General features: G+C 47.4%; 1 protein-coding gene across 7 annotated transcripts in view; it reads right to left on the bottom strand.

The window, feature by feature from the left end:
• Window positions 1-15,175, bottom strand: part of SMG6 (SMG6 nonsense mediated mRNA decay factor) — a 214,180-nt gene that overhangs the window by 107,406 nt on the left and 91,599 nt on the right. For 5 of the 7 annotated variants that reach the window (XR_014821494.1, XM_021067586.2, XM_021067587.2 and 2 more), the window contains exons 11-12: window positions 4,785-4,901; window positions 2,768-2,936 (exon numbers count right to left, since the gene is read on the bottom strand). Coding sequence is in view for 5 of the 7 variants with exons in the window: in XM_021067586.2 (XP_020923245.1) it covers window positions 2,768-2,936; window positions 4,785-4,901 (286 nt within the window). In the remaining 2 variants the exon portion in view is untranslated. Of the gene's footprint in view, window positions 1-2,767; window positions 3,096-4,528; window positions 4,902-15,175 lie in introns of all 7 variants that reach the window. The other 2 variants (XR_014821495.1, XM_084985389.1) reach the window with 2 other exon arrangements.

Consider the following 15,175-nt stretch of genomic DNA (forward strand, 5'->3'; position numbering starts at 1 on the left):
GAGGGAAGCCTTAATGGTCCAGGGCTTCTTGGGGTGAGGAGCAAGGAAGACATGTGAGGATCTAGAGTCCACACACAAAGGTCTGCTGGCCAGAATCTCCACTGAAGCCTTCCCTCTCTGGGTCACCCATGAGTCCAGGAGACTTACATGGGTGGCCCCAGTCCAGAGACACAGCCCTCCCCACTCCCTAGAAATGCCACTGGCAGCATCCTAGATAGCCCTCCTCCATCCTCCCATACCTTCCCCTCCCAGAGAAGAGCCCTGGAGAAGAATGACGAGATGCTGGGTATGGATGCTTGCTTGTTCCTAAACACACATGCACACACCCAACACCGAGCCTGAAGGAACTCTGGGCACACTCCACCTGCCAGAGACCACAGCACAGAGGATGGGAGAGAGAGAGGTGGAGGAAAGGGAGAAAGGGAGGTAAGAGAGAGAAAGAGATAGGAAGAGAGAGTAAGGGAGAGGGAGAGAGAGATGGAGAGTCAACAGAGACAAGTGCCTACATGCACTACATTAAGACACTCTTGTGCAAACACACACACACTCACAGCAACACTAACACACAGAAGAATGGTACACATGGGAATATGGACATAGATCAGGAGCCAGCAAACTTTTTCTGTAATCAGATAGACAGTAAGTATTTTTGGCTCTGTAGACCATACGCTCTCTGTCACAACTTCTCAGTTCTGTTGTTGCAGTGTGAAAGCAGCCACAGACAGAGTGTAAACAAACAAGCATGGCTGTGTTCTACCATAACTTTATGGACACTGAAATGGGGCTTTCATATACTTTTCACAAGTCATGAAATCCTAGCTTTTGATTTTCTTTTTCAACCATTTAAAAATGTAAACCATTCTTAGCTCATGGGCCATAGCTTGCTGACCCCTGATACAGACAAACATGAACAGCAGAGACAGACAAATAGAGGCAAACAAAGAGGCAGGCAGGTGGATACAGGCAGACACACACATACAGACCTCGGTCCCTGGCCCCTGACAGAGAGACCTCGACTGACACACACAGTCACAGACAAACATGACACGGGCCCAGGAGGGCCAGGGCACAGGCACTGAGGAACATATACACACACTCCCACAGGACACAGCCTCACACAGAGAGGCATGAACAGAACCAAACCACACATGGACTGACATGGACCCAGAATCAGATGCAGTTATGGATGTGGACAGAAAGACACAGAGATAAGACACACATTGAAACAGATTGCTCATGGGGACACATGAACCCTGCAAAGAGAGCCACACACAAGGTTAGGCAGAGATGCAGACAAAGATACGGAAACAGCAAATGGACACATGTGGACACATATATGTACAAAGACATGGAAAGGCATGCGAAAGACCCTTCAATAACAAATCCCCACACACATACACACTACACACAGACCCCCACACCCAAACAACCAGACACACAGACAACCAGACCCAGACCCAGAGCTATAATTCACACACAGATACAAACATAAGAAACAGCCTTACACAGTACACAGCATGAATGCACCATGCCACTGACTGTGCACTGAATGGTTAAGATGGCAAACTGGGAGTTCTTGTTGTGGCTCAGCGGAAACGAATCCAACTAGTATCCATGAGGATGCAGGTTCAATGCCTGGCCTTGCTCAGTGGGTCAGGGGTCTGGGTTGCTGTTAGCTCTGCTGTAGGTCGCAGACTCGGCTCCTATGTTGCTGTGGCTGTGTAATAGGCCAGCAGCTGCAGCTCCAATTCAACCCCTGACCTAGGCACTTCCATATGCCGCAGGTGTGACCCTAAAAAACTTTCTCATTTATATATTTTATCACAACTTTTTAAAAAGAGAAAGGAGTTCCCGTCATGGCTCCACAGAAACGAATATGACTGGTATCCACGAGGATGCAGGTTTAATCCCTGGCCTCGCTCAGTGGGTTAAGAAGCTGTGGTATAGGTCGTAGACACAGCTTGGATCCCGTGTTGCTGTGGCTGTGGTGTAGGCCAGCGGCTACAGCTCCGATTCGACCCCTAGGCTGGGAACCTCCATATGTCGTGGGTGCAGCCCTAAAAAGACAAAAAGATAAAAATAAATAAATAAATAAAGAGAGAAAAAGGTCACATGAACACAGAGAGATCTACACAGACACGCCCAGCAGGCACACATACTCTGGAGACCAACACACTCCATGCCGACCCATGGAGACATGGAGACAGGGCAGGGTGTGCTGTGGGGACAGGGACAGAGTGGGACAGAGAGGTGTATGCTCTCACCCCTCCCTACACACTACAGTGTCGTGAGAGGAAGGCAAGGAGACAGACTGCGCAGGACAGCAGCAAAGCCGTGAGAGAGTGCCTGAGAGATGCAGCACAGAGATAAACTAAAAGGGAGACAGACAACGTCTCAACCACTGGCTGACACCACCCAGACTCAGGAGGCAGCTGCAGAGACAGGGAGTGTGAACAATGAGAACAGTGAGTATGTGGTGCGAATTAGCAAGAGCAAAGACAAGAACAAAACAAAGCAAGCTATGGAGTGAGTGAGAGTGAGTGAGAGAGAGAGAGAGAGAGAGAGAGACACTGAGAGAGGAGGAGGAACAGGCTGGGGAACCAGCAAAAGCAGCCTAACACATCAGTGGACGAGGAAGGCATTCAGGGAGGGGAAAACCCAAGATCAAATGAAGCGGGAAGACAGAGACCAGAGGGCTGGGAAGGTGGGGGTGGGGGAGGACCAGAAGGGGAGCCAGGGGAACATGGGGGAGCCGAGGCTGACTCACTGTGAGGGCAGATCCAGGGAGGTGGGCGGAGGATTCCAGGTGTCTGGGTAGCCGAGCATCCAGTCTGACCAGACTTTCACACTGGGGAGCAACTCCTTCAGGTCTGGGACGAAGGACGACACCTTGATGTCATCTTGGTCCTCCTCATTCTCAGGAGAGCACAGCTGAGCTGCAGAGGCAAAGGGTGAGAACTGGGCCTACGTCTGCTGTGGCCCCTGAGTGAGGTCGGGGGCGCTGGGACGGCAGCAAGCTCTTAGGGAAGGGAGACCAAGTCCACAGGAAAGCTGGGCCCGGAAGCGAAGGCCAAGTGCCAGCACCTAAGTGGATTCTGAAAAGCAGGACAAAGAGAGAACCAGTGCACTGGGTCTGCCCTGCAGCCAGCTGTCTCTGCTCCACCTGGGGCCTGGCTGAGGTCACTACTCTGGCTGCCAGCACCTGTCCCCGCCCCCACTTCCAGCTTTCCCTCAGCTGTCCTGAGATGGCACCAAGATTCCTGCCAAAACTTTACAACCTGAATTTGATCGTGAGGAGATACCAGAAAAACCTAAAAATTGCGCAAAATAAATGGCCCATACACTTAAAAAATGTCAAGATCATGAAGGACAGAGGAAGCCGAGAAACGATTCCAGACTGAAGGGAACTCGAGAGACATGACATGATCCTAGAGGGGATCCTAGACTGGAAAGAAACTTTTTTTTAGGACAGTTGGTACAAACTCAGTAAGGTCTGTAGCTTCAATAATAGTACTCTATCAATGTTGGCTTCCTGATTTTGATACCAGTACTGTTATGTACAAGAATGTCCTTGTGACTAGGAAATATACAGCCAAGTATTTGGGAGGAAAGGGTTGCCATGTCTGCAACTTACAACAAATGGTTCAGAAGAAATATAAGAATAAGCATTAAGTGTGTGTGTGTGTGTGTGTGTGTGTGTGTGTGTGTGTGGAAAGAGAGAGAACTTAAGGCAAACATGGTAAAATATTAACAACGAGGGAATCTTGGTGAAGGGTATGTAAGAGTTTTTAGTATTATACTTGCAAGTTTTCTGTAAATTTGAAATTGTTTCAAAATAAAGTTACCCCTACCCTCCCTCCAACACAGCCCCAGAAGCTGGAGGGCATTCATAAAAAGTTGTGGCAGGAGAACAACAGAGGGGCCTGACTACTCATCAAAACCAATGCAAGAGCTGAAAGAAAGGTGCATCCTTCAGCCCTACCTTGTGTGACTCGGCCATCAGGCTTGGAATTCTAAGGAAGGCCTTAAAGGCTATGGAGGAGTTCCCGTCGTGGCGCAGTGGTTAAGGAATCCGACTAGGAACCATGACGTTTCGGGTTCCATCCCTGACCTTGCCCAGTGGGTTAAGGATCCGGCATTGCCGTGAGCTGTGGTGTAGGCTGCAGATGCGGCTCGGATCCCGCGTTGCTGTGGCTCTGGCGTAGGCGGGCAGCTACAGCTCCGACTGGACCCCTAGCCTGGGAACCTCCATATGCCGCGGGAGCGGCCCAAAGAAATAGCAAGACAAAAAAAAAAAAAAAAAAATTAAAGGCTATGGAGACATGGTTCAACCCACGGGCTAAAAAGAACCCTTGCTCTGGTCCAGGCAGTCTCCTGAGATGGCTGGTCCACAGTAGGTATAGCCCCTACAAGGTACCAGACCACGAGGGACATTTGAAGAGAGGGAGCATCCAAACATCAACTGTGAACACTGGCAGAAACAAACTCACTTTTCTCTTTTGTTTTTGTCTTTAAGCTGCAGGAACACGCAGCAGTTCAGAGGTAGAGTGAAAATCCTAACTACTAAAGGAGAAGAGAGAGGGCAGAGTTCCCCACAGAGGAAAGGGGGCCACAGAGGCGGTGGGACCAGGTAGCTGGGCAAAAGGAAGAGGGGATGTTGGGAAGAGGAAGCGCAGGGCAGGGGGAAGCCACGGAGAAAGCAGCGTGGCATTCTGAGCTCATCTGGCCGGGACCCAGGAGCTGGCAAGCCCTCCGGTTAGTCAGGGGGCCCCTCATCTGCTTACCTTTGGCCGACTCCTTAAGTAAGCAGGTGCAGCGCCGCACCAGGAGAGAAAACATGGCCAGGCCCAGGGCTGCGGCTTGTTCCTGGATCACAGAGCGGCACTCCTCCGAGAAGCAGTCTGAGGAGAGGCAAAGGCAACGCCATCAGCACCCCGGTGGCCAAGGGCTCCTCCTCCCCACCCGACTAGGCTTCGTCCCTGAGCTCCTCTTCCTCAGCTAAGGCTGGGTGTTGTGAAATTCCCTCTCTTGAAGGGCAGCTGAAGGGCTAAGTAATGTAATGCACGTGAAGTACTTACCTGTTGCCTGGCCTGTGGGTGAGAACCCAATCAGGGTATTATAGGGCTCGCCTGTGTAAACTGGGTAATCCCATCACTTCCCCAGGACCAGCGACCTCAAGACAAGCTGTTTGAGTCAGAGCTGCATGCTCTCTCCCTTTAGTTGCCTCTGTAGCCATAGGAACAAGCAGTCTCTCTAATGTACAGAGGGAATACCACCACCAAGATCAGAAAAATACAAATTCTGACTTTATCTTCTTGAATTTGGGTCCTTTTTTTTTTTTTTTTTGGTCTTTTGTCTTTTGGGGGCCGCATCTGCGGCATATAGAGGTTCCCAGGCTAAGGATCCAATCAGAGCTACAGCTGCCTGTCTACACCTCAGCCACAGCGACACCAGATCCGAGCCAAGTCTGCAACCTACACCACAGCTCACGCAACGCCAGATCCTTAACCCACTGAGCGAGGCCAGGGATCAAGCCCGTGTCCTCATGGATGCTAGTCGGGTTCGCTAACCACTGAGCCACGACGGAAACTCCTGGTTCCATTCTTCCCTCTGTCTCTCCTCAGAGAACACACATGACACTTACAAATCACCTATTTTCACTGAATGCATTAACTTTACACAGGACAGTTCATGGCACATAATAAGCACTTAATCAGAGTTAGCTTTAATTTTCACAAATTCTTTCCCCCAGGGCTAAAAAATAAATCCGTCTTCCAATACTAGCACCCTCTCCCCCTCGCCGTCTCAGACGGCCAACTTCCTCTGGCTGCAGGTCAGGGAAAGGAGCCACCTTGGTGGCAGCCAGGGCTATTCCTTAGAGGGAGCCACAAACACACCCTCCAGCCACCGCCTGTACTGGCTCCTTCAGTGGCTCCCCCGAGAGCTACTTCACCCAGACTTGAGAGGAACAGGTAACAGACAGAAGGCAGCCGTCCAGCCTGCAGCCTCAGAGGAGACGACAGCCTATACACACAGGAGATGGAATCAGGGGCCAGGCTTGCTTGCTCTGGCAGCAGCTGATCTGTTAACTCCCTCTGTAATACAGGAGAACTCTCAGAATCTCCAAGTGTTAAAAGGATAATTAGCCACATGTTTGATCTCTGTCCCTGCCTGCATTTTGACCTCAATAGCCGAGAGGGAGCCCTCCCGCTTCTCTCCTCACTGACACTAGTCTTTTTGATAGGACCTAACTGAAGTCCTGACTTCGGGAGATGCTACACAACCACAGTTATTCCTAACCTCCTTGGCCTCGGAATCAAACATGACTGGAGTCTGCAAAGCCAGCCCCAAACCACTTTAGAAAGCCCTGGGAGTGAGAAGGAAAGGCTGCTGCTCAGAAGGTCCCAACATATGAATAGCATCGATGTGGCAAATCTTCTATTGTGGCTTTTCCGCCAGCCTTCCAGATGCCCAGTGGTCCCAAACGCCACCCTCTAACTTTCCAATTCAAACGTGGCAGCAGTAAGGAAGTGGTAACAATCCATGTGATTAGAATAGATCACCACTCTCATTCTTCTGGTGAGGCCCTTAACGTCTGCTAGAGAGACAGAAAACAAGCCTTCAAGAACCAAGCGGATGGAGGATGGAGCAGGGAAGGGGAAGGTGTGTAAGTCAACCTGAGGGAAGTTGCCAGCTTCTCTCCTCCACCCTCCCTATAGGCAACGGCGCTGTCTGTACCACCCCGGCTCGGCCTAGGCCCCTGCCAGGCACTGCCAGCATCCTGCCTGTAATCGGCAACAAAGCCCAGAATGGGAGAGTGGGTCCAGAAGAGAGGAAGTTAGGACAGGATGAGTGGAAGCCAGAGCCTGGTAGCTGACACAGTGAGTACACACTAGTGTCCCCCTATCAACTGAGCGTCTCAGGCAGAAGTTACCTGTACAGAGAAGGCCCTCAGAAGGGATAGGGAGGGACGGGAATCTTAGCTCCAAGGGCTGCCAGGAGCCCAGGACTACAAGAAGACACTCTCATTAGCCTGGATAAGGACAAGATGGGCCAAAGGGAGAAGACTTTCACCAAGACGCCTCTATTTTTATGATAAATGGCAACCTCAGGTTAGACTCTGGGTTTAGGGCTCAAGGGGGAGAATGACCTGCTTAAAAAAAATGACACTGAAGATTCTGGGGAGTCTAGGCTGGCATCTTTTCAAAGCTTCCTACAAGAAGGTCTAGAGACCAGGTCGGGTAGCAACAACTGCAGCCTCTCTGCTGCATCTGGAAAGGCTCAACTACCTCTCAGAGCAGCAGCTAAAAGGCAGCGTCATGACTGCGCTGCTCTTGGCCATGGTCAAGTCACCTCAACCCTTCAGCCTCCCCGCCCCGTTCCCCCTCCTTCTCCCTAGGAAGGACCTGGCAGCACTCCCTGCTGTGTTCTGGTCTGGCCGATGGTACAAACCAGTAAGCTGCTCCACTCTGATCAAGCAGGTGGCAGTATCAAAGCTAGAGTGAGAATGCCTGGGTCTCAGTCAGCTCTCTAGCCCCTTCATGTAGAGAACCTTCTGGAAGGCAGGCCCTCCTCCAAGGCTCAGCGGTACCACAAGAACATACTGAACATCTACAGACCCTGAGCTAAAGAACAAAGGTACAAATAAAACAGGGGCCTTGCAATCTTGGGACCTTTCAAATGGGTTAAAAAAAAAAAAAAAAAGACAATTACTGTAGTTCCCGCTGTGGCGCAACGGGATCAGGAGAATCTCTGTAGTGCCAGGACACAGGTTCAATTCCCGGCCCGGCACAGTAGGTTAGAGGATCCAGCTGTGGCACAGGTCGTAACTGTAGCTTAGATATGACCACTGGTCCAGGAACTCCATATGCCACGGGGTAGCCAAAAAAAAAGGCAGTTATTTACCCTCAAGTAATAATGGCAGCTCAGACCCAGGGCCGCCTCCAGTGAGAAAGACATCTCACTTCAGGAAATGCCCTTCGCCTCACTTAGGCTTGTCCAAGGATGCCAGTCCCTGAGAAGTACCCGCTCGTATACAAGAAAGCAGGGAAAATAGCATCCAGATTCCCAGGTCTACCCACTTTGGGGCTAGGCCTAGGAAACCAGCCCCAGACTTACAAATGCCCATATATATCCCTAGAATTGGGCTGGACCAGGCCAACAAGTGATGTGGGGTGGGGAAAGGAAAAAGCATTGTTTGCCTTGGTATTTGCCTGGGTTCCTCTGGCTTTGTGTCAGGTAGCAGGAGCCTGACATGAGCTGAGGAACTCATTAACATTGTGAAACAGCCTTTCCCCTTCTTTCCAAAAGCAGGCTCGTTCAAGAGTGTAGGGGGATGGTTCTGGCGAAGGAAGTCAGATGAAAATATTTCTTACCAAGAGAGTTGCCGGAGGTCTGAACTTAGCTCTGCCCCTTCCCACATGCTCTCAGGTGGGCAGGTGACCACAGCTCCCACTATTCCTCTGCCCAAATATCTGCTCAAGCAGAAATACTCTTCTGGCTCCTAGGTAACAGGGAGACTTTCTCATTTTTCTGAGAACATATTCATGGAAAACATAAACCAACTGTCGTCAAAGTTGTATGAAATCAGGAAATGGAGCGGCCGGGAGAAGGCTGCCATGTGGCCGGATGTTATGTATTTCTAATTAGTGCTATACATCTTTCAACAGCAAGTGTCCTTCTGCTGGGAAACACAACACACTGCCCTTGTTATTGTAACTGTCAGAGAAGTGCTTAAACAGATAATCTCCAGGAAAAGTGATAAACACGTCCCCTCTCCCACCAGTGTGTGCGCGACGGTGCTGCCAAAGCAAAGCTGTGCTTGACGGCTCCAGGATGGCAGAGTGTCCTCCTGCAGGAAACGGGAGTGAGGCAGGAGGGGGGAGAGGGAAGAGGAGGGGAGGAGGGGCAGGCCCACCTGCCCGGACCCACTGAGCCCAGCCGAGAGACAGGGGTTCAGAACCACCACTTCTGATCAACTTCTGGGTCCGTGAGAAATCTGGAGGAAACCAAATCAGCAGGGATGAGGTTCGGCTGGTCACAGAAAAATCTGGCAGCAGTGGAACAAGCATAGCTCCCCTGGTGTACAGAGCCAGCTTCCTGGCAAGGGGATGAAAAGAGTAATGAAGGGAAGACACAGGATGGATGACACGTAAGTCTGATACCCTGACAGCCACAGAAGGCATTCAGAGGGCACTGCGGTCCACTAGCCACTCCACCAGAGGGAACCAACTATTTGCACAGCTCCTTAATTAACAGCGGGATAAAAACGTAGGCAACACCACTTATTGGCTGATTCTGCCCTCAGCAGCAACTCCCGGAGAGAGGAAGTGAATGGTCAGTCACCTCCAAACTAACACCACCTGGAGGCGATTTGTTGGCTCTTATCTTTCAGACATGAGGCTGCTTTTCTCATGAGTCAGTCAGCAGTCAGACACAGGGCTGGCACAGTTCCTGAGCAGCCCACCAAAATCTCCTTGTCTACAGGAAGTGGGCAGTGAGAGCATCTTTCGACGGCTGCTGTTGGGGCCACAGAGTTCCCTGTGGCAGTTGCTGGCAGAAAGGGAGCTGGAAGAGTCAGTCATTGTACAGGAACCAGACAAAAATCTCACAGCAAAAGCAGAGATGTCCACGCCATCAGGGCATCATTTTATTCCCTGAGGAGCAGAATGAATGAGTCAGAAAAAACAGGCACTAATGCACCAAGCAAATTATTTCCACACAGCAGCACAACAACAGGCTGGCTGGGTGGAAGGCAATCCATAGCCCCAAACAAGGAACATCCGAGACAAGACAGAGGAAAGGTAATGTCTCCTCCCTAAGAGCCCCTACAGTCCTGCCTGCTACTCCTTCTGCGTTTTCCAGGATTAGAAAATTCTGACTTCTTTTAGCGGGTAGATATCTGGGCAAAGGAAATCCCAACCTCCTAAAAAAGAGTGACCTCTCCCATTAATTCCAAGGTTGTTTCTTTAGCCCAACTGTGGAGGATAGAAAGGAAAACAGGATATTGTCCGTGAGAAGAAGATCTTCTAATGGGGAAGACAGGAAGCATACACAGACACCCAATTAACTATAATTCAAGACAATGTACTACTACATGCCATGAGGAAGATGGAAATAAGATGCTTTCCTCTCACCAGAAGGAAGGAAAATCATTCCCAGCTAGTTTGTATCAGAGAAGGTTTCATGGAAGAGGGCGCTTCTGAGCAGGGCTGCAAGAGATGAACCAAGACGGAACCGACAGGATGAAGGAGGAACCGAGTGTGCTAAAGAAGCACGAAGGTAGGGACACACCAGGCAGGTACCCGGACTACGAGCACTGTCCTTGGCATGTCCTGTGACAGGGACCACAAAGCACAGGGCCCATGACAACACAGTAAGGAACAGGCAGTGAGGAGGGCAGTTGCTCAGGTTGCTAAGTGAGGCAGAGGTGGCTACTTTATGAAGATTAATCTAGTTGAAGCATTTAGGACAGATTAGCAGAGCTGGAAAAAAGTAACAGGGAAGGAAACTGGTTGGGTAGCTAAGGGGACGTGAACTTGTTTGGATTAAGAGGAACTATAGGAAGAGCATTTCATAAACTTTATAATGCCAAAGAAATGGAAGGTCTTTCTTATAAGAAAGTGGGAGAGGGAACGGAAAGGAGCACACAGATATGAGAAACGCTGCAGAAGGAAAACGAAGAGATGAGCAGGTGGAGATGAAGCGGGGAGGGGAGGGCTCTCGCTGATAATCTCAGCAGGTTCCAGAGGATCCTGAGACCTTCAAGAGGGTGACACCCACCAAATGAGATCCAGGAAAGGGGCAGAATGTGGGACTGCAGAACACCTGGAGGGGGGAGGTATGCGTCAGGGAGTCCCCAGGCTCCCACCCACTTGGCTCTGGGCCAGTCCTGTCTTTCCAGAACAAAGACACTTCAGGGGGTCAGAAATACTTGAGGAAGACCTTGCAGAAGGAAGCCTGGGAAGTCTGAACTGGCTCTCCCTGTGGAAGCCATTAGATATTCAGCACTTCATTTGTTTCCAATTCTTGTATGAGTGCAGCTCCAGGCTGTGGGGTGAGAGGCTCCTCTCTGACGTAATCAGGAAGCAGCTGCAAAATTAAGGAATCCCTCATGACATCATAAAAAGGGTCGATGGTTTACTGGGGAAAGTATAAAAATTAATTACATATTCCCACATGACTCCCTTCCCCTAAATCTGTACACACCCCCTCCCACCCCCACACATTCTCTCATCAGCAACATCCAGAAGCCACCTCGCTGAACAGGTACAAAAGGGCAAACAAAACCCAGGAAGAGAAAGCTCTCTGATGCGCCCACTGTCTGCCCCACACATTTGGAACTGAGTACGTGATGCCAACTGCTGGAATTTTTATACATGTAGCATGTTTCCCCAACAAAATTCTAAGCCTCTTGAGGACAAGAGCTATGTCAAGATTTCACATCCATGAAAATTAGCACCAGGAAGGGGTTCAAGAAAACATCTGCTGCTCCCAACAGCAGGTACACTTGTCTCTCCATCTGTGGGTCATAAATGACAATTTTACTGTGGCCAGAAATAATAACTAAGATATGGTGAGACCTGTGTTAGGCACAGAGCATTTGTGTGTGTGTGTGTGTGTGTGTGTGTGTGTGTGTGCGCGCGCGTGCGCGCACTCTCAGAGCTTTACAACAGATTGCACGGGAGGTATTATTCTCTCTTCCTGGCATTTGAGGAAATCAGCTCAGAGAAGTTAAATGACTTGCCCAAGGTCACAAAGCCAGGAAGTGTCAAAGCTGGGATGTGAATCCAAGTCTGTCTGCTCTTGTACCTACACTGTTCCCATACTTGTTTTTCAGATGCCTGTGATTCAAGTTTCAAACTCCAACTCTTCCTCTCTCCTTTGCTATGAACATAAAAACCTCAGACTACTCCACTGTTCTGCACAAAAAGCTCTGAGATAAGTTTGTAAAAAATGAAATTAAAAACACAATACCATTTACAATACTCCCAAAGAAAACTAAATACTTAGGTATAAATCTAACAAAATACATATAGGATCTCCAGGCTGAAATTTACAAAACGCTGATGAAAGAAATCAAAGATGACCTAAATAAGTGGAGAGACTTAACCATGTGCATGGATTGGAAGAATCACTATCCTAGAGATGTCAATTCTCCCCACATAGATTTATAAGTTTAAAAATTTACCATCAGAAGCTAAGCAAAGTTTTCTGCACACAAAGACAAGCTTACTCTAAAGTTTACATGGAAAGGCAAACAACCTAGAACAGCTAAAGCAATTTTGTAGAAGAACAAAGTGAGCAGAATCATTCTTCCTGATGTTAAGTCAAACAAAGAAGGAGAGCCTTTTCAACAAATAGTTGCTCGAGCAATTAGATAGCTACAAGCAAAAACACAAACAAACAAACATAAACCTTGACCTAAATCTCACAGCTTATGCAAAAAGTAACTGAAAATGGGTCAAAGACTTACATGTAAAACACAAGACTATAAAACTTTCAGAGAAAAATAGAAGAAAATCTTTAGGACCTAGGAGTAAGTGAAGAGTTCTTGATCTTGATGCCAAAAACACAATCTATAAAAGGAAATAGATATGCGAGACCTTATAAAAATTAAAATACCTCTGTAAGAGGATGGAAAAAGCAAATTACGGACTGAGAAAATATATTTGCAAACTACACATCTTACAAAGGACTAGTATCTAGACTCTATAAAGAACTCTCAAAAACTCATCGGTAAGAAAGCAAACAAATTCAATCAGAAAATGGGCAAAAGACATGAACAGACATTTTACCAAAAAGGATATAAAGGTAAAATATAAGCACATGAAAAGATATTCATACCGTTAGCCATTAGAGAAATGAAAGTTAAAAACTACAATGAGTTATCACTAAACATCTCTCAGAATGGCGAAAATGAAAAATAGTAACACCACCAAAAAGCTGGTGAGAGTGCAGAGAAATTGAATCATATACACATACTTCATTGGAATGTAAAATGGTACAGCCACTCTGGAGAATAGTCTGGAAGTTCCTTCTAAAACTAAAAATGCACTTATGATAAGACCCAGCAATTATATTCTTGGGCACTTATTCCAGAGAAATGAAAACTTACGTCTGCACAAAAACCTGTACGCAAATGTTCACAGCAGCTTCATTCATAATGACTTAAAACTGGAAACGACCCAAATGTTCCTCACTGGGCGTGTGATTAAACAAATCATGGGACATCCATACTATGGGCTACTACTCAGTCTTAAAGAGAAAAGAACTACTGATACATGCGATAACTTGGAGAGATAATCAGGGAATTACACTGAATCAAAAAAGCCAATTTCAAAAGATTACAGGCTATCTGTTCCCATTTATGTAATATTCTTGAAATAACGAAATTATATAGAGGTGGAAAACAAGGGTCATGATTTGGGAATAGAAGGGGGCAGGGATAGTTCTTAAAAGGTAGTATGAAGGAGCTTTGTAGTGATGGAACAATCCTGCATCTTGATTGTGGAAGTAGTTACATGAAACTCCTAAAACTCTCTAAAACTCCCTAAAACTCTACAGTTTATCATTAAAACTGTATACAACTACACACACACACAAGAACATAAGTGCATGTATAACTGGCGAAATCTGAATAAGGTCTGTAGATAGCACTCATGTCAATTTCATGGTGTTGATACTTTGATACTAAAGTTGCATAAGATGCTAACATTAGGGAAGAAGGGATGAAAGGTACACAGGACCTTCTGTACATATTTTTTTATAACGTCCTGTGAATCTATGAGTATTTCAAAATGGAAAATTTAAAACAACTAAACAAATAAAAGCAAGCCAACAAGTAAAACCCAAAAAGATCTCACACAGGATTCCAGAAACGTTTCTCTTTTACATAGAAAAGGGCTATTTGGGGGACAGTTTCTCAATTAGTTGAGAACACCTTACACGGATGCTACAGCCCCTTATTCTCATCATGTGCTGCCTTGCCTGAGCTGCTGGAGATGCCCAGTTGTGTGGTTCCTTATCTGGATAGAGCGAGAAACTGCCAGGGCAACGAAAAGGAAAATGAGAAAAAAAGGGAAAGTTCACTGAAGACAGAACTTCTGTCTAAAGTATAAGGAGTAAAGCAAGAGAACTTCATCCTCAAGGCTGTTACTCATCAGATCAGTAAAATCCATGTCAAATAGCACAGAGTGAAGGTGATGAGAAAGTGAAGAAAGATGACAAGAAGAATTGCAGAAGCTAAGTGAGCTGTTTAAACATGTTCTTGCTGCTCAAAAAATAAGTAAAGGTATAAATCTCAAACAAATGGTATGTGCATTCTTCAAACAAGGGCAGTCAGGGGAAAAAAAGCTGTTTAACACATAAGCCCTAGCACTGTTTTCTTCATAATTGAAAGTGCTTATGCATTTTCAGTGCTGCAATGCTTTGGACTGTCAATCACAGGATATTAAGAAGATTGTTTTTTAATTGGCAGATTAGCTACAATACTATGTTAAACTGCTCCTTTGCCAATAAATCTGGAAAGATCAACTTAAAAAAACAGACTTCTTCAAAATTTTTAAAAATACACGCTTGCTCGCTCTCTCTCTCTCTTTTTTTTTTTTTAAATGGTCACATCCAAGGCATATGGAAGTTCTCAGACCAGGGAATGAATCAGAGCCGTGGCTGCAACCTGCCACAACACTGGCTCCTTTAACCCACTGCACCAGGCTGGGGATCAAACCTGCACCTCCTCAGCAAACAGAACCTCTACAGTCGGATTCTTAACCCCCTGCACCACACCAGCAGGAACCCCACAGTTGCTCTTTTAGAAAACTGTTAAAATATAGTTGATTTACAACGTTGTGCCAGTGTGCTTGGTTTTGTTTTGTTTTGCTTTTTAGGGCTGCAGCTGCGGCATATGGAGGTTCCCAGGCTAGGGGTCTGATTGGAGCTACAGCTGCTGGCCTATGCCACAACCACAGCAACATCAGATCCAAGCCTTGCCTGCAGCCTATACCACAGCTCACGGCAACGCTGGATCCTTAACCCACTGAGAAAGGCCAGGGATTGAACCCGCATCCCCATGGATACTAGTCGGGTTTGTTACTGCTGAGCTACAATGGAACTTCCATTTATGTCATATTTTAGATTTCATGTATAAATTATATCATATGGTATTTGCCTTTCT

This window comes from Sus scrofa, chromosome 12, assembly GCF_054392235.1.
Source record: "Sus scrofa isolate SSC_HxYL_T2T_F1_AM1 chromosome 12, Sscrofa_HxYL_maternal_Yorkshire_Landrace_v2.0, whole genome shotgun sequence".
NCBI classification, from domain to species: Eukaryota; Metazoa; Chordata; class Mammalia; order Artiodactyla; family Suidae; genus Sus; species Sus scrofa.